We start from the raw sequence: 25,284 nt of genomic DNA on the forward strand, positions 1-25,284 counted from the left end.
GTATAGACTTTTATTAAGTTAGAATTTATCAAATCTGCAAGTCAACATTTACAACTTCAATATCAAGAGAAAGCATTTGGATTTCTGCTTCGAGTTAGATTAGACTTGACATTTATTAAAGGACATGCAAGGAATCGCAAAAATGATTGCAGTAGAATCGATGGCTAAGCAAGACGTAGACTCAAGAATACGTTATTCGACTAGTTCTAAATCCAAGAGTTGGTACGATAATGCTTTCTTAAGCCGTTCGTGTCAATCTCGAGGACACCCCTCGCGCTACGGCTCATCCGAATGTTTGAAATGCACGTGGCCCTCTGCGTCCGGCCATGCATCCTGCCACACGACATTTCTTACGTAGAATAGAAAGTAAAGTAGAGAAGCAGCGCGGGAGCGTAAAAAGAGCGTCGCCTTTTTGGGCATCGATGTCTCCTCGAGGCGGAGCCGCAGCGCGCCACGTGTCGAACCGCGAGAAACGAGGAAAACGGGAATGCAACGACGTGCCCGCGATCGGAGGAGCCGTGCGGGCGCTCGTCAGAGCGTTAGCAGTCCTTCATAGGACATTGACTTTGAGATATCGTCGACGGCTGGCTGCGACGACGCTATCTCGTGTTCCGCTTATCGCACTTGTTTCGCTCTACCTTATCTATACGCCGCCTCCTTAAGCCACTTTCTCGCGGTCTGCGCCTCGTGAAATCATCGTCGCGGTAAAAACTCGCGGGACTCGTTCACCAACGATTCGTACGATCGATCTTCGATTGTCCACGGCAGCTCTGTCGATGATTACTTTCATAAATCGTTGACGGTATTCTCGACTATGTACAATTTCGATGTTAAACGACATTTTGCTTTAATATATGTTGTAGATGCGCGCTACGGAAAGTACTTACATCTTTCTCAAATATTTTAGTAGAAATAATTTTTTCACAGTCGCGTAGTTCTTGATATATATTACTTGTTCTATGCGTAACAGTACGTGTTCGCTCATTCTTGTTCTTTATTTAGCTAAACACGCATACCTGCTCTCCTAGGAATCTCGAAAATACTTGCAGCAAAAAGTATTCCATTGCATAAAAACAACTCCATTAATACGTCATTAAAACATACTTTACCACACCGAGTCAGATAACACCAAGTCCACCCAGCAATCCATAGAACCCGTCAAACGAACACGGCTCGAAACAAATATTCTCTACGAGCAGGAAATTCGAACATTTATCATCGACGAACGATCGTGATCGATTCGAAACTATTTCCATAGCCGCGTGCGTTATTGGTGGCCGCGGAGTGAGAGCGAGAGGTGGGCGATGGTCTGTAATTGCGACGGTCGATTTGATCGATTAGGCCCGCGGTCGTAAAATTATCACCAGCCGTAATAATCTACAGGCATCTGGTACGATCGACACGGTGCGCCGCGGTGACAACGTTCCTATTTATAAACGGCACTCCGAATAGGCTTATCGGGTTTAATAGGCGAGAGACAGGTGGCCATTGCCAGGAGTGTTATTATTAATGAACACGCGTGGAACGTTCGACGATCGGTGAACCGCGGAGCCTGTGCAAGATCGAGCGAGAACCTTGACACCGTTGACTCCGATTGGCACCAACGCTCGGGTATACCGTGGACAGCGTTCCTTCGGAGTATCCGGAACGAAAGGGCGCGATAGTTTCGCTCGGATCGGAAACGCGTTCAGCAATCGAGAGTGTTATTCGTTTCGTTAGTAATGTCGTTGCGAAGTATAATCGCTGGTTTCTTTTTTATTATTTTCAATCTTCGAAGCTCGACATACTTTGAAAATCTAAAATAATAAAAAAGAAATCTATATTATATTAGTATGTAGAGTATGGGGCTAAAAATTGCAGTAGTCCTCCACTTTTATGTATGCACTAAACTACACTTTGCCTTTTGTATTTAGAAAATTTTATTTCGCAACTGCGCGCGTCATAACTCGGTGCTCTGAGGATGCAATCTTCATATAACGCAGAACGAATCGAACTGATTTATAGATTACTTACTTCTGAGTTTCTTATATCAAAATTGTCATTCACGATATATCTCGTACTTTGCCACGGAATAAGTATAAATTTCAAATGAATTCGTCCAGGGCGAAACGCTTTAAATTTCCACGGCGGTGATTGGCTTGAACCGTACGAAATCGGTGAATTTTCCGTATTGAAATTAACCTACCGCAAAATACTTCATTTCCTAAAATGGCAATAAAAGGAAAGGTAAAATAAAATTTCAGTTGGCAATTAAAAATTGTACGCTAATCATTCGGTCATTTAATAACCCTGTTTTTACGCGAGGCCGCAAACAAAGGAGCCTCGTCGATACGTTTCCCTTGTTAATCTCGTTCTCCTCGGCTTACCGCTTCGCTGAAGAAACGGATCCAGCGAAGATACTCCGTTATCAAGGCTACGGTGTCATTATCACGGCGCGCACTGCCGCCGCGGTTGATTAATCGCGAAACAAGGCCACACGACCATCCTCCATCCTCCATTTCCCAACTACGTCGGAAAATTTTCTCACGTTATCGAGTCGACGCGCTCGTCCCATCGTCAAACCTTTACCACCCCTCTATTTTGATCTCGACGCCATTTTCCAGCCTTACAGTCGTTTCTAAATAGAATTTTCGATCTACCAAGTACTCGCAACTTGGCGATATTTCATCGTAATTTGTAATTAGAAAGTCGAGTATGTGATCGAGATCATTTCCTCGTTGGCTGACGACATGAAAACGACGATGAACCTCGTCAGCCAAAGGGACCAGCAGGATTTTAATTCAATTTGCGAGCGATGCAGCTCGCGAACATGGTATCCATGGTTGAATGGACGCGTATATAGTTCGTGCTCGTCAATCTGTTGGTGTTCTTTGATCGTTTATGATAGCCATCGCGAGAATACTCTCGTTTCTCATTTTTCCCATTTCACCCTTTCTCTTTCTTTTGCTTCTTAGATTTCCATCTGCGCGATTTTCTCTCGCTCCTTCTACTTTTCTTTTCATCTGATTCTCCATACGTTCCTCTTATTCGCGCGAGGGCAACCCCTTTTCTTTTCCTTTCCGTTCGCGATCGCGCATTCTCCTCGACCGTTTGAACCTCGGCGACCCTCGCTCGATGAGGATATTATCGACACCGCCAAGTTCACTTCTGTTTACGTTCGACACGCTCGAGGAACCCGGCCACGGAGAAACCAGCCGTTTTCTCACGAGTTCGAAGCGGCACTGCTCGACGCGAGTGTGCACCTACGTGCACTAATACGCGCTGCGAAACGTACTCGCGCGTTCCGTGTTCAAAGGAACGAAATTGAGGAGGACGTGGAGTGTTTAGCGCTGCATTAGCTCTTGGGGTAGTTCGTGGTAAAGAATTTATGAGAAATAGCGAGACCAGTGTTGTACGATGGATTTGTGCGGCAATTATAATTATTTCTGTAATTGGTAAGATGTATCGTTGGATGTGGATCGAGAGAATGATAAGAATGAATACTTTGGGTTGGAAATTTCTTGAGGATGCTTTAAATTGGTGATCGAGGGTTGTTTCTCGAGTGTGAGAGCGGTTGAAGATGTAGAAGGCATTTCGTATTGCTTTCTTTAAACATTTCTGAAGATAAAAACAACTTTCATTAATAGTTATGATGCGTAAAAATAGAGGAACGAGAGTAGTTATCAGCGAGCGCTGAAAGTTGAATGACATTCTGAAGAATAATGTTCGCGAAAAAAAGCGTTATCTCGTCTAAAACCACGATTCTAATAATATTATTTCCTAATAAGGAAATTAGAAGAAGGTTTTGGTTGACTTGCGAAAAACGTACGATGGCACACGATAGCGTAGAACCACCTTTATTTACGTAATTAAATATTTTAATGTCGCATTTCGACAGTAGAGCTGTCAGTAAGTACGTGTTAGTGATTACAAAATTTTTACGTCATTTTATTTATTTCATATATATATAAATTTTAATAATGTGTCCAGATTTTATTCCCAGTTGATCGCAGAGAACAGTCCTGAAAATAAAAAAATAGTGAAAATATCCTAGAATGTAAACAAATATTTCAATAAATGCTCGTTTTCCTTGTCGAAGCAAACACGTATGTTTCTTTCGAGTGTGAAACAATATTGCATTCGCGCGTCATCACGCGAGCGATCAATAATTGAAATTCAGAAAAATGTCGATAATTTGTACGTGGCTTTGAGAAAATGCAAAACACGTAAATCTAAATGAACGCTCTTGCTCGCAAGGGTTCTTAATAGGCATGTTTTACGCCTGATAATCTACAAATTAATATTCCGCCTGCATTTATAACGATACGCTTACGCAACCTGTACACGGTGATTGATATGTAACGACGCCTTGCAACAGATCCTTGATGATGAATACCGATACATAAAGGTCGCATCTACTTGTTTGCCAGCGATTGTTACAACGTCGAATGAATGAAAATCGTGCCGCGAACCATCAGGATCTTATTACGAATTCATTCGTCTATCGCAAATATGACGATGTTGCATCGCGTTGGGCGTTATCCCGTTTATTCATTCATTATTGTAATAATGAATTGAGTATTAGCATATTGTACATCGTAGTTACTGTTGTCGCAATGCCGTGCTGCGTTCGTTCTGTTTTCCGATCGAACGGAATTTGTAAATAATAAATAATATTTTCTATATCTGCTTCTCGACAAAACAGTATTGTGATTCTACCGCTACCTTACGCCATTATTCATACGTTAATTGAAACCTTCTAATTTCTTTATCAGTCGAAGAAACTACTTTTACGATATTGTTAACAAAAGATCGCTTTATCTTGATAAATGTTTAATGTCTTCAAAATTTGCTTTACTCGCAAAGATAATCATAGTTATGTCGATATAATCTAGAAATATGTACCGCTCTCCGTATATTATATCTAATCTGCACTGTACTTTGTACATTTTACCATATTCCGTGCATCGTGTACTTTTTTGCATATCCTCTAAGCGCATGAATATCCCCAGTTTAATTATGGCTTATTAAGGATAAGAAGATTAATGCGTACATATGAAAACATAATTTCTCGTTCTCTGTTATTAAATATTTATAGATAATTTCATGCAAAATGATACACGTTATGCACATAAATTCTTTCGATACTTATTATTAAAGGATTTCATCACTGAAAAACTTCCACGAAAAACCATATACGCACAGCAAATGTAAGTTCATCATGTATATATATGTGTAAATTGATTTGAAAAGCGCGCGTTGCGGGTAATTCAAATACGTGCGCCACGCGTTCGCGTGGACGCGCAGCGATTTGAAGTTACCTAGAATGTGTCAACACGCGTTATTGATTTTTTCAATCATTTCTGTAATCGAGACACATCTCGATTAAATTGATTACCCAGCGACGATCGTGCTTAAACTGTTGTTTACACGACGATATCCAAGCACATAGCTGGAGATAAACGGTACGGAATTAAGGTTAATACGATTAGCTCGTTCGTGATTCGCGCAATTTCCCTGTCGGCTGAGATCGCTGCGCGCGCCCCCTCTCACGAAGACCGTCATTTCCTATGTGTAACCGGAAAAGTTCGATGCAGCCGCACACCTCGCGTTAATTTCCTCACTCGAAACTTTCTTATCGCGAGCTCATTGATTAAATTTGACCATTTCGTTGCTCTGTCTCATCTCTTTGGTCCGCAGCGTACAATTTTCTGTGCCCTCTGCTTGCGTGAGTATATTACCGACTATGATTTCTACATTATCGAACAGAAACCACTGTGCGTTCTGTCGAAATCGATAAGAGTTTAAACTGTTGCGAAAGTTTTCAATTTAAACAGTTATCAAGATGAAAGAAGGTATCGTTGGTACCTTCAAACATTTACTTCGAACCGATAAGAAGATTAGAGGAGATTTGTCGGAGGTAAGGTATGAGATATTACCAGAATCATCTGGTCATTTTTGTGCCAGTCGATTCAGAGACTCAACGAGTCCTATCGCTTCTTTGGTGCCACTATCTATTTTACCGATTCAGCACGGAATAGTTCGACTTAAAAGTGTACGTAATAGTAATGATAGAACAGTATTAATTTAACTATAAATTTGCATAAGTAGCATTACTGTATATCATTCTGAAACGAATTGTTATATCTTTCAATGCGATACATCTTAGAGTTGTAATAATAACATTAAAATGCTTAGCTAAACGATAGACGAGTAGTATCAGTCTTAAAACGAAGGAACCGTGTCAGGGATTGATAGACGATTTACTTGACAGCCGTAATAATGTCTAATCATATTTATTTGCTCATGTACTGTTTACTAATATAGACGCTATACGCTTAAATACAGATTGATGTATTGCAGAAACGAATATACCAAAAAACTTAGCAATGTACACGCTATTCAAAGTCACTTTTAAATAGATTACTTTATATCGATTACATCGTCCAACAAGGGGGAGAGTGTACCGTTAAATATATTAATTTTATGGTGTCAACACTCGACGAATCGAAAACAGTTTCAACGGAGCGATTTCTCCGCGGAGAAGGATGCGCGTTAAAGAAAGTATAAAAAAAAACAGTGGGATCGGGTGTGAAGAGAGCTGACGGGGTACCAAAAGTGGGTTGGGATGATGAGACGAAAAGAAACAGAGAGGGGAAGATAGATACTCTCTATACAAAATTAATCGGCGAAAGGCGAGAGAATAAAACGTTCCTGCGAACGTCGGATAATGATCTATGATACAAGTCGACGAGATAATACTTTTTTTCTTCTTGCAGTGAGATTAGACTGAATCGTGATCTTTTCCTCGCATACGTCGCGCACTCGCACACGGATTCATTCTCTTTCACGCCGTTCATTCTCTTCCGCTCGTTCGCACGCGAACTCTCTTTCGACCTGGCACGCGTGCATCTCGCTACGCAATGGCTACGATGATAATATAATTGTTTTTTTTCTGCGTGTGTGTGTGTGTATGTGATGTAGAACGTAGTGCGTGCTAACGCTCGCGAACAAACGGAACCGTCGTCGAGCGTGTGTGTGTGAGTGTGCTTGTCCAATTGTAGTGTACGGGGCGCGAGTCGGTGAGCGCAGAACTAATTTTTAAAAGAGAAACGCAGACGGAAAAGGAAACGCGACGGGGTACAATTAGAGGACAGAATCAGAAGTTCTCGCGGCTAAGAAATCTCGATACGCGATCTCTTTCTTTTCTCGAATAATAAGACTCTGCATCTGTTTTCTTTTTTTTGTTCTTTTCTTCCTTTGTATACCACTTAACTGCTCTGGCAGAGTTCCGGAGTATTTGTTCCTAAAATTACTAAATTTCGCAATTCGAGTATCGCAAGAACTCCTCCGCGCTGAGAAGATTTCGATGCAGTCCAGCAAGCAAACTTCTCGCAGAAATACACACAGACTGGATTTGCTAGATGAGAACGGATCGTGAGATTTAAGGGAGGCTGGGATCCTTCTAAATTTTAACGATGGCATATATTGATGACAATGACTAATACGTATAAAGCTAATTATATGTTCTATATATATATATATATATATATATCTATATATTTTATATAATTAAAAATGAAAAAGATTCTCTTTTTAAGAGCAGTTAAGGGTTACAATCGCGCGGTTGGCCCTTTAATCGCTCCTGGTCGTCGATCGATCGATTCTCGCGCGTATTGGATCGACACGAGCGGCGCTTAACAATGCGGAAACGGAAAATATCTTACACGTAAATCTCGATGCTCTCTCTCTCTCTCTTTTTACAATGAAATCCTCTTCATCTTTGGTAGAAACTACTAAATAAATTATATTGTCGCTTACAGTAAGAATCGGTGCTCGGATCGAACGCGCAAGAAGCTTCCACGGGACGCGTCAACGAATAACACGCCTCCCCAACCGAATAATTTCAGCCTCCCATCCCGTTCTCTCCTATTCCACGCTCGTCGTCGCGTTTCTCGCGCGACGAATCGCGAACAGACTCGCGTTGACCGCGCGAGGACGCGTCCACCGTTGGAAGCCTTCGACGATAAAAGCGCGGCGAGGTCCTCTCGCGTGAAACGGGACGAAGGACACGTCCGTGTCCGTTTTTCGCTGCCCGAACGCAGCGCGCGCGGGGAGGTAAACTAGAAAAATATACATGCATATACAACGTCCTGAAGTACGACTCGGATGTGCTTGAGGATGTTACACGTCGGTGCGTGAACGAAACGCCAGTTTCAAATAACGATTTACGTGCGATGTACGAAAAAACACACTGTCGTCGTTCAATTTGCAAGTGTATTCTGTACTAAAATGTTAATTGACGAGTTCCAACGAGCATGGATCCACTGAGGTCGTTTAATATTTAAACGAGACTCCTACGTGTAGATTAAGAGTTGCACGATGTGTAAAAAAAAGGGTACATTAGAAAAATTGCAAGTAATTCGGTTAGAGATGTTTTTTTTTACAATCGACCCACTAAATGCATTGTACAAAAGTATTAGAAATATCGCAAATATGATCTTCGATCATCTTTCTCAACAAAACTCTTTGCATCTTTCAAGTTTATAGGAATCATCGATTCAATTTGAATTCAATTTAAGAGTATTATTACCGATGAATCTCTGGATAGTTGGCAATTCTGACCTTCCTCCAGCATTCCCAATGCAAACGAAACGCGTCGAACCTTTAAAAAAACCGAGCGTCCCTGGAGACCGAACCGCATCCACAAAATATTGATCCGGCGATCTTAAGGCACAGAATACATTCGCAAACTTCGCAACAGATCCTCGACACTTGCTTCTCCGCGGCGTAACTTTCCCTACCTCATACTTATCATTTACGGTGCATGCGGCTGTGCGTCAAGGTACGTATACACGATGCTGAACAACAGAAAACAGAACAAAAAAAAAAGGAAAAAAAAACACAGGAGGTGGAGCAAAACCACGAAACAAACATCGTTCACCGTCTGGCGGAGGTGTCGTTCCCTCGCTTTTGCCCACCGCCAAACCAGTCGATCGACCATCGCGTTTCGCCGATCGAGCTCTCCGAATGACGCGATCCTCGCGATCCGTCCTGAGGACCCGGTGTCCCATCAACGGGTCGACCACTTTCCGGCTCGTTCGCGGCGAACGAAGAAAAGTGACGCGGGACGAATCCACGGCCGGATCGTACGTCGAGGATCGGCGGTTCCCGTTTTCTTTCTTCGATCTCGACTCGAACGACAGCCCTTCGAGGCGCATGGATCGTGAACGACGCGAGGCCTCGCTCGAGGCTCGCTGCTGAACATGTACAAATAATCCTACACGCTACGTGTCACATCGAACTCGACGTAAATTATCTACTTAAACCGTTTTGCCTATTTACTAGGTAGCCTCTATTTTCGCACGACTTTCGTTACCCCTTTTCCTTCCTCCATTTTATCCTCGACGCTCGCGCGTACTACCGTTTCCCTAGATTCGTGAAACCTAGTTAAAGTGGGATTACGCCATCTCGTTTAAACGCGCGCCATTTTACCGACAAGCCACGCGGAACCCAAACCGATCTATTCATCCCATTCAAGCTGATTAACGATGTTCATATCCGTAGAGCTGGTACTTGAACTTGGTAATTGCGCAAGAGTTAGTTGCTCGAGTGATAATCACTTTTCGCGAGACGATTTTACATTATCCAAGCCCGACGATAGCCACTTGGTTAGCTTAGGTTAAGTTAATGTTACGTTAAGGTCAACTATTCTATGATTTCTTTGCTCTGACGAATTTTCGACTTTTTCAACGGTGTCGAACGGACTTCGCACGTTTCGATGCTAAACATGCAAGATCAGTCTGAATTCCGTGCGGCTCAGCCGGCTGAACAACGATAGAACGAACTCGTGATATCGTAGGATCGATATCCTGAGATGTGAAGAGTCGCTCTCGTTCTCCGTTCGGGCGCGTCCCGAAGCGTGTTCGAGACGCGAGCAATCGTGTCGATCGAGTCATCCCCGAGGCTTAGATCGGGTTCGTCTGGTGCGAGAGAGCACGTCATTCCGCGAACGCTCTCTTTTCAATGTTCGACGTTGGTTCACCGGGCGTCCGTGGCTGGTCCTCGAGCGGGGATCCGGGCTGGTTAACAGGACGAGCTCTTCAGCTCGCCGATGTCAGCGATGTTCTGGAGCAACGCGGCCGCCTCGCTGTTCTGGCTCGACTTCGCGTTGTATCGTTGCTTCAGGGTGCTCAATGCGGACAACAGTCTTGTGTTTGACGTCATTAGACGGGAATTCGCGGCGTCCAGGGCGGCTATTTGCTGCTCCTGCGCGTCGATCACGCGCTGCTTGTACGACAACGCAGCCGACATCTTCTGTTGCTCGCGCCGTAGCTCCTCCTCCACGGAGATTAACCTAGAATTATTAAACGGGACACGTTTTAGCGCACTCCGGACACGTTTGGCTGTTTCGTGGATATTCGAACCGTCTGCGAGCCAATCGGTTCGCGAGTTTCAACCATCGAGCAGCCTCTCTTTCTTTACTTTCAATCGAAGCTCCTCCGTTTGATTTGGAGAAGCTTTTAAGAATTCGTTCATTCATTTTTACTTCGATTGTTTTTCTTTTTTTTTTTTTACTAGAAATAGAAGATACTTTGATGGTTCTTAGCACACATGGAATCGAGCCTCACCTGTTGATTCTCTCTGTCGTTGAATTATACTTTAGATTTCTCAGGTTTCTCCTTCTTTTGTCTTTGTACTCGAGGAGTTATTTCGAAGAGAGAGACACTACAGAGAGGCTCGAGAGGATCCAAGCACACCACGATGCATATATCGACGAAAAGAACAGCAACTCGATATACGATTCGGAAACGAAAGTCAAAGGAAGCAGCAGTGTCTTGTGCAAAATATCATTACACTCGGAGAACCAAAAAAAAAAAAGAGAACGATCAAGAATGCAAATAGGGTTACAGGGGCAGTTTCTCATCGTGTCGAAGAAGCGAGGCGTCTGCTTCACCACTGTCTGCCATAGTCGCGTTGCGATCAACGTTCAGGATAACGCTACGATCGAGTAGAACAATCTCTATCGAACGCAAAAAGAGCAAGGCGTTATTGAAAGTGAATTATCGGCGATTAGTGTACTCTCTGTCAGCTTGCAGCATTTATTTGTATCGTCGCGATGTTTAGTTAGCAATGTTTAGTTAATAATTTATCCTCCGTGTGATCGATAGACTTTTTTCTTGTCTTTGAAAATGTTTGAGCGATTTTTAGGAAGATCGCGGTGAGAATAAGGATGTAACGGGATTAGAAATAAGTGTTTTGTTGTACGTTAAAAATGTTTAGTCGTATTTTATTCTTTGCGCACTGCGTTCTGATCGGCTCGATATTAATCCCAAATTGAGTACAATTTTGATCGTGCGCGATTCGAAAAGTGTAGCCTCACCTCTGAAAATTCACGCATCGTCGAGCAAACTAAGAGTTACACACAGCACGTAAAAAAAGAAAGAGTCACTCGTACGTTATACTGTCTATTCTCGAACAGAACTTATGCAGAATCTCGAACGCTTGCTGAAATAATTCAAGCCAATCAAGTCAATCATACCTATATAACATTACAACGATAATTCGCATTCACGATTTACCAATCATTTCTACGCTCTATTCCTAGAAAAAAAAATATATATATATATATATGTACAATGTGCTCCAGAAATAAAGAAATAAGAAAACACACAGCATGTGAACGAATTTTACAAATTGTAACCAATCGATCTCGCAACTGGACACGGAATAATTTGCAGTAATAATTAATAATTTATCCTGAACATTTCCCGCGAGTATCGACAACGCGGCACGCAGACCTGAGACGCAGAAAAAACAATGGCTGCGAAGAGTGAACCGTGCGCAGGTGAACAGAACGAACGTGTGAGACTTATCGAGTGTCGGATTTTAAAGACAGTGTGTGAAGTACGGCTGACCGAGAGAATGTTTTATTGGACGGTGATGTAAGTATAAAACACACGGGGTGAGAATGTTGGTTCGTACCGAACTGGTGATTCAGAGTATATAGCTCGACAATAGGGTACGTCTCGAATCAGGCGAATAAACTTCGACCCTTCCTTATGCATATTTTTTTTATTTTTTTTTCAGAACGCGTGTATATATGTATAGATATAAAGAGTTGAACTGTTGGCGCGTGTTTGATTTTTTTCGAACAAAACTAAGAATTATATATACGAGTTTATATATATATATAAGATTGAAAAAAGGCTAAAACATGTGATGTAAAAATGTAAGAAGCTTAGAAATATAATTGACTCTTACACCAAGGTCCAGATCAAGCCAGAGTATACCAAATGCAGCGGATAGAATGCACAGGAACACACAATCAATTAAACATACATTATTTCGAGAAACATTAACCGTGTTCGAATTACGCGGCTCAGTAGCTCTATTTTTTCTTTTTTTTTTTTTTATTCTGTTTATTCGGTATTACTTGTACAATAGAGACACAGGATTTAGCTTTGAGTTCATACTTTTCGTATGGCTCGATTTTTTTTTTCTTTTTTTTTTATATATATTTACATATTTTATTCAACAGTAAGTATCAACGTTCAGAGAAATTTGAAACGATCGCAGAGAGAGTCACGTATCTCCTACGAATTTATATTAGAAATGTTTCTACGAAGATTAAAAAAAAAAGTATTAAACGCGTCGAATTCTTCGATAAAGAACGATTTTTAGTCGATTGGCGTCGTCCATTGGAATTATAAAGCGAAATTAATTAAACAGCGATCGCAATGTTGCAGAGTTTTAAAATTAAAGTCGCGTTACTTCTTCGAATGACAACTCCGTCTGCGATTTCAAATGATCTCCCTTCACAATCCCGCGTCAACCACAAACGCAAAGAGTCGCGTCGCTAAAAGAAAGAGGGGTCGTCGCGCGGAGGAAGCATCGAAACGGAACTGATGGTTCCTCCGCAGACCTCTGGTCTTGTCGCGGAAGAACGAAAGAGTCGCGATGAAGTAAGAAAGTTGAGGACGAGGGATGGAACACAAGAAAATAGTCAACGTGACTGATCAATGATATACGGAAGGGTTCCAATGAAACGCAAGAGAGAAAGAGAGAAGAACAGAGACAAAGAGAGAGAAAGAGAGGGTTGTGGATGGGTGATATCACACTCAGGCAAAAAAAAAAAAGAAAAAAAAAGTAAAGAAAGAAAACAAGAGAATAAATTCGTTGGGTTAGTTGGCCGCGTTAATGAGGGATTAAGTACCTGGAAATGATGCTCTTCATCTTGGTATCCGGTGCAATGCCGTCTATATCGGTATCCTCGGTTGCGCCTAACCGGGCCCTCAGTCGATCTACGCTACTCTGCAGCCTCTCGATTTCCACTTCGTACTGGAAACGAAGAGACGTGGCGTTGTTAGTTACAAGACACATACAGCGCGGGCGAGGCGTTCCGTTAGGCGGCAGGTCAGAGAAACAGGCACAGAGAGACGGTAAAGCGAGAGAAAAATAATAGAAGAAGGACTCGATGTCGCGCGTTACACGAGAGAAATAAAAAAAAAATTTAAATAAATAAATAAGATCGGAAGAGAAACTTGTTATTCACAACGGTCACGTTATCACGGTCAATTTATGTACACATAGACGAGTTGACTAGCTGAGAGAATCGTGTAAGTTTCTCTTTGAATCCGGCTAGATGGGTTTCATGGAAGGATCGTTGTTCCCTTGTCCTGATCGCTGCTGGAAGGCTGTACATCCTTTTTAATACTTGGTCTCATTAGGTGACGAATAGAAATTGGCGTGCGCGATTTATCGATTTCAAATATTAGTATTTGATAAGCATCACTTAACTTGCTAAAAATAAAACAAATTCTTCAGGTTATTAGTGATAAAAATGTGGTTGAGTGTCGATTTGTTGGAAATGTTTGGTGATGTATGCATGCATACTGTGCCATCTGCTAACATTTCGACAACTTCGTTTCTGTACGAGAGTCTATCGCGAATATAGCAAGAGTGCATAAAGGCGACACAACCTAGAACACGTGGATACTATTTTCCCTAGTAAAAAAGAAGTTGTAACAAAATTTAAATATTAATAATATAAAAATGGACGTAAAAGTCCTCCATTATTTATTCGTCAAAAAAGAAACCAAGTACCCAGTTATAGTTACAAAGAATCTGCACTTAGCGATAAAAAAATCGTATAAATACATCTCTTTCAACGTATTATCTTTAATCTTGGTATGATTAAATTCATTATCGTTAAATCTTATCGAACGTATCGGAAAACAGTAAAACTGAACTGATTCTACCAAAAAAAGAAACAAAAAAACAGCACAAGGAGACACGATTTTTTGCCTCTTTAAGTACAGAAACGTGCACCGTGGACACAATCAATTACCTGATCGATGCTTCGATGACTGCGAGACTTGCTCCTCCTCGTCGTGCAGCTCTCCTCCTCGCTCGTGTCCGACAGATCCCTGGTCGAGTCCAGCGACAGCCTCCTCCTAAGTTTCGTGCAACAGACGCCCTGATTCTGTTCCGAGTTATTCCTGTGCGTCTGGTTCGTCTGCCTCCACTGGTTCTGATTGTTCCTCTGCAGATTCCTCACGTTATTCTGAGGCGGCGGCGACGGGCTTAAATCGACGCCTCTGACGCCCTCCACCCCACCGCCGCTCCCGTCCCTCTCCTCAGAGCTGCTGCTGCCTCTCCTGCCGTTCCTTCCGTGATTCGATTCCATATGGTAGACGGGGTTGGCGAACGCCAACGGCGCCGCGCTCAGTATATGCGCGTTCGCGTTGTTGCTGCTCAAATCTACAGGGCTGGAGCTTTGGCTGTAAGCGGCGAAGCTCTGGTACCCGGACGAAGCGACGTTGCTCAGCTGCGAGATCGATATCTGCGAGCCTTTCTGCGACTTCGACTCGGAGACCTCGTCGTCGGCGTACCTCAACAGGTCGGACAGCTCGTCCAGATTGCCGTTAGCCGTCGTCGTGTTATTGGTTTTACCGTTGTTGTAGTTGTTATTTGGTTGATGGTTGATGGACAAGGTCAGGTTCGACGACGGGTTCACCACCACGTTCGCGTTCACCGTGGTCTTCGAGACGTTGTTGTAATTCTGATGCTGCATCTGGTTCGCGTTCTCCTCTTTGTTGCAGTGATTCCTGCTTGCCGATCGGGAGACGTTGTAATTATTGTGATTGTAGTTGTCCTCTCTGTCGTGGATATCCAGGTTCTGTAGCCGCGCGATGTTGTGTCTGTGGTTCTGCTGTTGAGTCATGATCGTGCAGTTGTTCGATTGGTTGTTCTGGGTCGCGGTGATGTTGTAGTTGGAGTCCTTCAGGTTGCTGTGGCTCTCGGACCTGGTGGGACTGGTGGGATGCGTTTGGCAGTGATTCACGTTCGCCAGGCTCGCGCTGGCGGTCAGCCTGTACCCGGCGCCCGTTCTGTTCGTCCCTATCACCCTGTGCTGGCGCACTATGGGCGTGGGCGAGCGAGAGACGAACGCTGGCGGCTCCAGAGGGTAGTCGTCCGAGGTGATTTGCAGCTGAAGCTTCCCGTTAGCGGGCATATACGCGTTGCGAGGAAGGGTCGCGGCCCTGGCGACGTTCGGGCTGCGGGAGCTGTTGTGGCCCAGCGTGTTCGACTGCAACACCTCGTTGCTGTCGCGGATCGTTCCGTTCAGCGTGCTGTGATTGCTCAGCGTCGAGGTCGCCGACACCGACAGGTTCGTGTTGCTGTTCGCAATCGTCGGATCGTTGTAGCGGAATATGTTGTTCTGCAGGTTCGGGTAACGATGCGAGGCTGGCACAGGGCTTGGACCCGACTGATCCAAGGCCAGAGAAATCCTGTCGAGGATCTCCGGGAGTCGCGACGGAGGCAGTGAAGGGGAACACGAGGATATGGTGACTAAACTCTCGCGCAGAAGCGCGTGTAGAAGGGACAGCTGCTTGCCCAAGTCGATGTAGCCGTCGAATTCTAACGAGTTGTTCGCAGGAGCGTCCTTTGGCACGGGGCTCTGCAAAAGGCAATTTCAACGCTGATAAGTATCGAGTATTCCACACGTCGGGGCTCGAAGAGGACGTGGCGAGAGATGGTCACGTACGCTGATTAACTGAAGGAAGTTTTTCATGGATGGAGCTTCGCGTTCCAGTAGATCGTTCATAAACTCCATGAAATTTTCTTTCCCTTGGAACCTAGTGAAGTTTGCCAAGGTCTGAAGCGTCTTCGCCACGAGAGTGAGATTCCTCGCTGCTTTTTCGTTCGGGTATTCTAAAGGAAGTACAGAGATATTAACGTAATTTGCCATTTCTCGTCGTCAGAGTTAATGAAATATTTCGAATCGATCAAATTTACGTCTACCCCTAGTGCTCGTCTATCGTTTAATTGCGTTTAAGAGCGGAAGGGTTGGTTAAACCAGACAGTATCCCAAGCTCTCGACTCACCGTGGGTAATGTTGAAGAGGGACGGGCTCAGAATAGCCGGGCAGAGGAATCTTAGGAATATAGACGCTGAGATCAGATTGTCGGCGATGTCCTCGCGGCCCATGTCAGCCAGACGTTCCCGGAATATACGGAAGCACTCGCGTAATTCGAGAGGAAAGTGAGCGTGGCTGGCCAGTATCCTGCTCCAAGCGAGCTCCACGGCGTTCCGCAAATTCTGCTGTTGCTTGTGGAGGGCCGCTACCGAGGCGACTTTCAGCGGGTCCACCTCGCAATCGCCACCCTCCACCGCTCCTCTAACCACCGCGCCCAAGGTCTCCTGCAGGTACCTGTCACCCGTCAACTTCAGGTAGGCCTCCATCGCCTTCGTGGCCAACGAATTTCCTCGAAAGGTGAGCCTCTCGTCGTCTGAAATTCAATATTCCTCCCTTAATGGACGGATAAACATTCACTGGCGGTGACATTACCCTATTTCACCCTTTGCGCGCGAGGTCTGTTGATGCACGAGTACTCCTGTGATTCTGTTCATTTTACGCGCGCGTGCAAGTAGAATCGCTCACCTATTCTGTGTATGTCCATCATCACCAGATCGGCGAGAAATTGCGGCGCTTTCTTTTCGCGTTGCATGACGGCAACCAGAGCCGTGGCGATGTCCTCTTTCGCCTTGACACCGATCACCGGCTCCAATTTCTCGCACAAGGACGCGTAGTCCGTCTTCAAATACTCCAGGAACTCCTGGTACACCTGAACGGGCAGTATGTCCACGGATTGAAAGCGACATTTTACCCTCAACGTCGGTGGTTCCTTCAAGCCTTTATCTCCCAGCACCGGGTACCATTTCTCTGTCAGGTAACGCGACGTGACGTTGTGCACCGGTATGCTAACGGAACCTGTGATAGAACCAATTTTATTTTTCGTTCAATCATTAAAAAAGGTGAATTCGATTTGCAAAATAGTGAATTCTGATCGTTACGTGTCACAAGAGTGAACACTGATTATCAGTTGTTAGTTACCAATTAAAGAAGAGTCTATGATGATAAAAAGAAAGAGTCGAAACTCACCGATCAAAACATTCTTGTCCCTCTTCTTTTTCCGGTCAGCCTCTCTGTAGAGGTTCACCTGGATGGTGTTGACGGAAGGCAAGTGATGGAAATCGAAGTGCTCGCCCCAGAAGCAGAGGTCGGCCTTCAGTTTCGCGGTGGTCCTCGCGTACAGAGTGCTGTCGAGGCAGACCTCGCAGAAGTATCGTTTCTTCGCTGGCACACCCTTCGCCTCGAGTAGCCAGATCTGCAGGGAGTTGTCCGTCCGCCGCGTCTGTTCCGCGTCGGGTTGAACCGATTTCCTCAAGCTGCGTTTCACGGGAATAACGATTAGCCACGCCGATTATTCTCCCCCTACGCCACGGCCCGGTGAAATTCGCGAATAGAAAGCGGGGAAAGAACGAGACCGCTGCCGGCATTGTCTGATTCGTACATGGAGTGAAATCATTCGCTTCTACGTGGAAATATGCATGCGACAGACAGGAAAACGGGAATTAACGCTAACGAGCTACGATTTACGGCTCGTTGCAAAAAAATTATTACCAAGGGAACATGGAATAATTATTAATTAAGAAACTCTTTACTTTGATAGTTTTTAATCCGTTCCACTGAAACTTGGAGATTCTATAATTAATTCTCTCGATTTTTCTGTCGATCATCTTCAATTCAACACCCGAATTAAACACAATTTTAATAATTCTAACGCGTAAATACCTCACGGCATTTAAATCTCCCGCTAATTCGAAAAGCAGACTCTATCATTCGCTTGGAATAATTGCGCGAACCAGGACGCGGCACTGACGCAATCGGCGAACGTTTATCAGTCGCGAGCTCTGTCAGATTCGTCTGCGACGCGTAACAGTTCCTCCGCGAAGGCGAACGAAGAGGAGGAGGAGAAGGTGGTGGAAAGAAAAAAGGGAAACACGCCGCGGACGCAACGAGGCAAAGGTTGAGAGGAAGGTAAAAAGAAGGGGCAGAGGAACGGTACCAACCTGTGTAACCACTGGTCCCGTTCGTGAGCGGTCCTGCAACTGAAATACTTGGGCCCGCCTGTGCTGGGCGTGACCTGGAAGCAGTGAGGTCTGCCAAGCAGGCTCGGATGCAGCGGTGTCACGGCCGCGAGGTCCATCGAGGTCACCGCCTGTCCGCAGAGCAGGGACTCGTGTGAACGGCAACCCCGAAGCCCGGCGCCGCGTTGCTTCTGTCGCTCGAGCTTCGTCACGCTCTTCGTCCTCTTCAACGGGTTAGAGCGGAACGACCTCTTCGAGAAGAAGTTCTGCGAATGGACAAACAGATTCACCGAGATTAACGCCTGTTGGTTCACAGATTTTTACAAAACTTTTCTCCTTCTCTTATATCCTAACTGAACGCTTCAATCGATAAAGTTTCTACGAAAATCGTTGAAACCTACATTAACCAGTTAAGTGCGTTCGACGTGTATACTCGTGTAAAATAAAAAATTACCATTCACTATAAAAACTTGAAATCTCAGTAAAATGTAATAAGAATATTATTTGGTGGTATGTTCCCTATATATACATAGCTGGAAATTTTGTAAAGTATTTTCTTTTTTTTTTTTATTTATTCTTGCTATCTTCAATTTTTCTTTGTTTATGTATTTTATTATTTTTTGACAATTTTCAAGATTTTAGTAAGAATAACGTATTCAGAAACGAATTGTTAGTTTCTTTGACGAATAAAAATGTAATCCTTCCTTGTATCCTTCTTTCGTAAAATGTATAATAGTACCATTTGCCCTGCGTTCGACGTGTATACACGTCGTTGCTTGTTTTTAATTCCGCACCCTGTGCTGATCTTTTGAAACTAAATTCCACAGTTAACTGGTTAATGCGATTCGTGATCTTGTTGGTTGTGAATTAGATGAATGGCGCGACTTTTTGGATTTTTTAAAACTTTTAGATTATGACGATTCGATTCTTGGGAAACGGGGCGACTGTGAAATGGAATGAAAAAGAACCTTTTTGCGGTATGATGGATTTGTGATTGTTAGATAAAGATTGCTATCTTTTGGAAAAATTTTATGAACGTACAGCTTCTTATAGTGTAAATTTAAAAATTTGAAAACGTGTTTATGCTTGATTCTGACATTTATGTTTCGTCGCTTTAATAAATTTAATTGATGGTACTCGCTACCAGTGCACTCTATACCGCCATTACGAGTTGGTAATAAAGTTTACGATACGCGATGAAAGTCAGCGCGATGGTTTTATAATCAAGTGTCGCGTGATAATGTTCTCGCCCTGTAATGTACGTATATCTCTTTGGGATTAGGTAGGTTAACAACTGTCCCACCTTTTGCTTAGCTTTTCATGCATGATGGGATATATTTGAACTCACCTCGAAAAGCTGAAGTTACTCATTGTCATACAGTTTGACATTTTATTTAAAGTTTTTTCATTTATTTGGCAATACTATGAATTAACTAAGTTGTTGACGTTGTTGTGATTAAGGTTGGCGAATTTTGCGACGCAGTGAATTTTTACGAGGAAAATTTGATTTGAAGCATCTATCAAAGTGTGCTACTCGAAAGTGATACGCGCTCTGCAGTGCGAGAAAAAAAAAGTTCGCACTTTCTAGTGCTGTACTACCTGCAAAGTGCCACTTTGTTTTAGAGAAAAGATACGGTTCGATTACTTTCAGTTAAAACATTAGTTGTCTCAGAGAGATATATATATAATATTTCATGTTGACGTACATATAATATTTATTTCCATCGATTTAAAGCCATTATCCTTTCTCGCCCACTTATTTCCTCATCGAAACTACCTGCCAGTCCATTTAAATTTTTATTTTATGGCTCGTATTTTATTGGTCAGTATTTTAGTCTCTTTTAGTAATATTTAAATATGAACGGTTAATATTTAAATATAAATGGTCAGTATTATACTTTAAAATAAAATAACATAACCCAATTTAACTTAACCATTATTAGCCAAAATTGAATTTCACATATAAAAATAAAAAGAATTTTTTATGTAATTATTTTCGAACTTACAGTGAATCTATAATGGAGTGGGCTTAATACTGTGCTTTTTTCTGCTTTATATTCTTTGTTAATTAATTTTATACTGATCGTAATGATACTATAACCAGCAATTAATTCCATACTAACCAGTAATTAGTTCCATTTTTTTAATTGTTCTGACCATTCGCTATTTATGTATTGACCATTTAATATTTTTATATTGATCTTTTTGGCAATAAAATACCGACCAAAAATTTGATTAAATATTGACAATTCAATTTGTTGCCTTATTCTATTACAACACTGTACGTACACGTACATTCATCTACAATTTGTACATTTATACATCAGAACCGACCAGTATCGAATCCTTTCACCGCGTCGTATCACGCATCTACTTTCTCGCAACTAATTTACCCCAACAATCCAGCTTCTTTGAAACGGCCGCATCGAATCAATTTTGCATTCTTCCCCGTTAAATTGTGATTGACGATCGAGCGAACGGTTGCGCGATTCTACTTCCCAAACAAGCCTCGCGCAAATATCCCCCCGTATCGAATTAATTACACGAAGATTAATCGACCAGGCGGTGGTGCAACGCGATGCGCGACGTGCCTATAAACTTCGATGTATGATATAACTGTCCGTGCGTGTTCAGTTCGTCGATTGCGCGCGTTCTCCTCCTCGAGAGGCAAGTCCTCCGCGCTCCTGCGATCCGTTTCGCCCGCGAAAATCCGCGGTCTTGTCTTATCGCTGCGTAATGTTACGCCAGATCGATACGCGCGCCTGTACGTATGCCCGCGACTATAAAAGATAACGGGCGAAAGAAACTCGGTGATTTGCGCGTTTTATTCCGTGTGAAAGCAGTTTCTTGTTCGCCACGAGATTGTTTTTTCTTCTTTTTTTAAGCGTAGGAACGAACGAGCCAATTTTTCAACGCGAGACGGATAACGATACGTACGAGCGGAATGAAGGTAATTAATGTGGTTTCGAATACCGTATCGACGCGACGGACTTGTGAAAGTCCAGGAAATTTTAGCGATTTTTAACGTTTCCGCGGATGTGAATGCTGTAACGTTCTTTTTAAAGCCGATCGTGACGCGTTTTTACGGCTCGCTGAAATTTTTATTATCCGCGTTCACGTGTTAGAATCATTTTCAGAGGAAGAATATTTTATTCCTTTGTCGTGGAAATATTTCACTCTCCGGTTGAAAATTTCACCGTTCAACGCGAGAATTAAATTCGTCGCCTCCAGAATCGCTTAACAAATGTAATAGATAAAAATAGTTGTTAAATCTGGACACGAGTGGACGACAGCTCGTACAATTTTCGAGATATTAACTCCAACAGTTGTATCGATATATACACCGTGTACACGAAGAAGAATAAAAAAAAAGTGAAGGAAATGGAGAAACGTCAATTGAAAATTGCATCTCGTGTCCGCTTTAATTGGTTTCTCGACGCGGACACGCTGAACCCATTAAACGCGGCTGTATTTATTGCAAACACGCCCGCGCGTACGCGTACACAACGTGCCTCGTGGAAAACGTAATTTTTCCCTTCTGAGAATCGGTTGCACCACTTTTTTGGAGTCAACGCATGGCAAACAAAGGATTAGTCGAGTCAATGCTGGGGTAAATGTGTCGCGCAGCTGTTTAAGAATTTCGGTTTCACGACGCTTAGGTTTGCTTCGAGATCGGTGATTTATTTCGAACCTCTACCTGTTGTTACATACTTGTAGTTCATTTTACGCGTATGATCGTGCTTTAAGTTGCATTACGCAATTTTATTAGGTCGTGACGTATCAAATGCCCGTTCTCTGCGGTCGAAGTAAAAAGTCGTTCGTGTCTAATGTATCTTTGTTTAATTAAAGTACTCTTCTCTTCTTTTCAAACAGTTTCCCACGAAAAGTACCGAGCTCAGCCTTACAAAACAAAAAAAGAATATATTTTCCGTTACTTCTCGAATCGAAAGAGATTTATTTCTCCAAATCCTATGCAATTAAATCGAGTGGCATCGAAATGCACCAAGCTTTAATCACTCGAAACAACAGTTGGCGTATTAAAAAGAAATACTTCTCGATATTCAGAAAAAACCTTCACTTAACACAATCAATGTAAATATTTCATTATAAAGCAAACTACATAATAAGTAGTTACAAATGAACCACTAAAGAAGAAAAACCAATACACAGCTCGAGCTCTCTTACTGTTCGTTCCTTGGCTCCATAAAGACACGTAAGCAGATCCCAGTTAATCCTGCATTTACTTACAAACGACACAAATCGATGGGAATTCAGCGCACCGAACCAAACACCGTTTCACAACGCGAGTAACGCGACGCTGAAGAGTGGTCAGCACGCAGGAGCGACGGAGGACTCGACGGCCGCCAACCGTGGCAAAAGTTGTCCGCGGCGCGAGTGAAAATCATCGACTGACTGACTCCCGCGAGCGATATCGAGAATCTTTCGTGACATTGCTCGAGTGAAAGGTAATTCCGTGGCGTTCGATCGAGGCTTTAACCAGTGTGTCCGGACCAGCGATGTAACTGGACCGATCCGAGAGCCCAAAAATCGTTAGCGACCCGTGTCGAAAGGACTTTTAACGTTCGCACCCGCTGTTCGATGAAACGCACCCCCTGAGTTACGATTAGAGCGACGTGTCGAGGAAGGAAACGATCCGAGCGTAGAACTAATGTTTCTGCTGGAATTAAGAAAACGTGTATTATGTAAACGGGGGATCGAACGTGGTTCGTTAGAAAGTTCGAACGGGGAGAAAGGAATGTTGTAATTAATTTCGTGTATCGGCGAGGGCCTAATTCCGCGTGACGCTCCAACGAGAACTTGTTTCGTCTTGACCAGAAGTGTATTTTTATTCTTTCATCCTCAAGGAATTTATAGAATATTCGATAATTATTTTCTCGCATCTCTGTGTAAGAATAAGATACTTTTTCGTGTTCCTCTGATTTGAAAGTGGCTCGAGAAGTTTTGTAAAAGTTCGAGAGAGAAATGGGATTTACTCGAAGCAGGTAAATACCAAATGATTACGCGACGTTTTACAGCGCGTACTTAAAAATCTTTTCACCCGCGAAAAAGAAAGGAAGGAGGTGCTTTCGCGTCTCCGAACGCGGCGGGACAGCTTCTCCTTTTGTTCGCCGGGGATTTAACAACGAGATCGCTGAAACCGATGGCTTCTCGAACGTAAAATCCTCCGTTCCACTTTCCACGACTTTTGAACGCGGTTCGTGCCTCTTTCGGGTCATCGGATAAAGAGAACCTGGCCGGGCGCCAACGGAACTCGGAAGGATTCCAAACTTCCCGCCGCGTTTCGGGAAACGCGGCTCGCGACGCGAGCTTTCCCGGATGTAACGGATCAGTGGATCGTCAATTTGCCAACAATTCCGCTGAAAAATGTCTGGCGAAAGACGCACTAGAAATACCTTACTCGTTTTAACCAGCTATTTTAGTGGATTCTTATCGACCAAGTACAAATAAACCTTGAAAATATGTGCAATTAACTTTATAACGAATGAAATAATTAAAAATCTAACCTGATTTAACCTAAAATCTTTCACGAATGAAATTCATGACTGGAAACATCCATCGTGGAGTATGTATTCCAACTAATTATTTTCTAAGCATATTTGTGAGATTATAAATCTAAACAGGTATATATCTTCAGATCACGAAAAGGATCGCATCAATTTGTCCAACGTTCCCTCGCGAATAAATCCCACCGACTTTCACCGAACAAGCACAAAACAAACCTCACCCTCGTTTATTCGCGCCACCAGTCCCCATTCGCCCCAACCCCGGCTAGTCATATTTACCCTCGCGGTGAAGTAGTTGACGATCATGCTGACAACTTTGTCCTCCTCGTTCTCCTCCATCGGTTTCACGCACATTTTTCTCCTGGTCATGCGAACCGTGTCGCGTGGGAAACTGCACCAGGCGTCACCACGAATTCCACCGGTTCGTCGCCCCAGCTCTATTTCTCACTTCCGTCCTACCCAAGACACATCTCCCGATTCAGTTCGACGGCACTTCTTCCAAATTCTCTCACAAGTTCGATCGCGACTAATTTCTCAATTTATCCAAATCGATTTCATTCAGCTTTATCTATTCTTTTCTCAGATTCGATGGCACTTCTTCCAAATTCCCTCACAAGTTCGATCGCAACTAATTTCTCAATTTATCCAAATCGATTTCACTCACGATTTTATCTATTCTTTTCTCGAATTAGTAGAGGCTCTTCGTACCTGCGATTTCAGTCAGTTGCGTGTGATTCGTGACGAGAGCGGGAAAGAACACGTCGGATCTCATCGATGACAATTCCCCCGACAGATCGGCCTGTATAAACACGGCAATTACGCGCGAGTTATCGGTGCTGACTCACTGTTAATATCGCGTGGCGTTCGATCTACCGAGAAAGGTGATCGATGCGCTCGAATCTTCCGTCCGTTCGCACTTATCAATAACGACGGTCTACCGCAACGTCATTCGTCGGGAGAACGATTTCTCTCTGCCGCGAATCCTCGTCGAGCGCGGTCTTTTCGATCGCAGCCTGTTTTCACCGTGACTGGGTGTTTCGCGACGGTGGCGCGTCGGTTTCACCGACCCCGTCGCTGCTTTTCGACGCTCGTCTCATCGGCTGTATCCTGCGTCTTGTTTTCGCTCGAACGTCCGTTTAATATCGTCGAACGAAATTAATCACCGTCTGCAGTCGATACGCTTATTAATTCGCGGTGTATCGCCTCTTACGTAGTTATTTTTATTCCCCCTGGTCTCGATTTATTTGCACCGCGATCTTCTTAACTGCGACTCGGTGGAAATCGATCACTCTTCAGCGAATATTTCCATTCACCAATCTTCTTTCCAATTACACCGATTCTA

The 25,284-nt window shown here is 43.4% G+C and overlaps 1 protein-coding gene across 4 annotated transcripts in view; it reads right to left on the minus strand.

Moving 5' to 3' along the window:
- Positions 1-9,887: 9,887 nt before the first annotated feature.
- The window catches only part of Raskol (Ras GTPase-activating protein raskol), a 145,286-nt gene continuing 129,889 nt past the window's right edge, over positions 9,888-25,284 (minus strand). For 2 of the 4 annotated variants that reach the window (XM_076899576.1, XM_076899575.1), the window contains exons 4-11: positions 18,400-18,683; positions 17,429-17,715; positions 16,928-17,257; positions 16,371-16,775; positions 16,031-16,197; positions 14,330-15,943; positions 13,196-13,320; positions 9,893-10,336 (exon numbers count right to left, since the gene is read on the minus strand). In XM_076899576.1, coding sequence (XP_076755691.1) covers positions 10,066-10,336; positions 13,196-13,320; positions 14,330-15,943; positions 16,031-16,197; positions 16,371-16,775; positions 16,928-17,257; positions 17,429-17,715; positions 18,400-18,683 — 3,483 coding nt within the window. In that variant the 3' untranslated portion in view covers positions 9,893-10,065. Of the gene's footprint in view, positions 10,337-13,195; positions 13,321-14,329; positions 15,944-16,030; positions 16,198-16,370; positions 16,776-16,927; positions 17,258-17,428; positions 17,716-18,399; positions 18,684-25,284 lie in introns of all 4 variants that reach the window. The other 2 variants (XM_076899573.1, XM_076899574.1) reach the window with 2 other exon arrangements.

This window comes from Xylocopa sonorina, chromosome 8 (assembly GCF_050948175.1).
Source record: "Xylocopa sonorina isolate GNS202 chromosome 8, iyXylSono1_principal, whole genome shotgun sequence".
Lineage (NCBI taxonomy): Eukaryota > Metazoa > Arthropoda > Insecta > Hymenoptera > Apidae > Xylocopa > Xylocopa sonorina.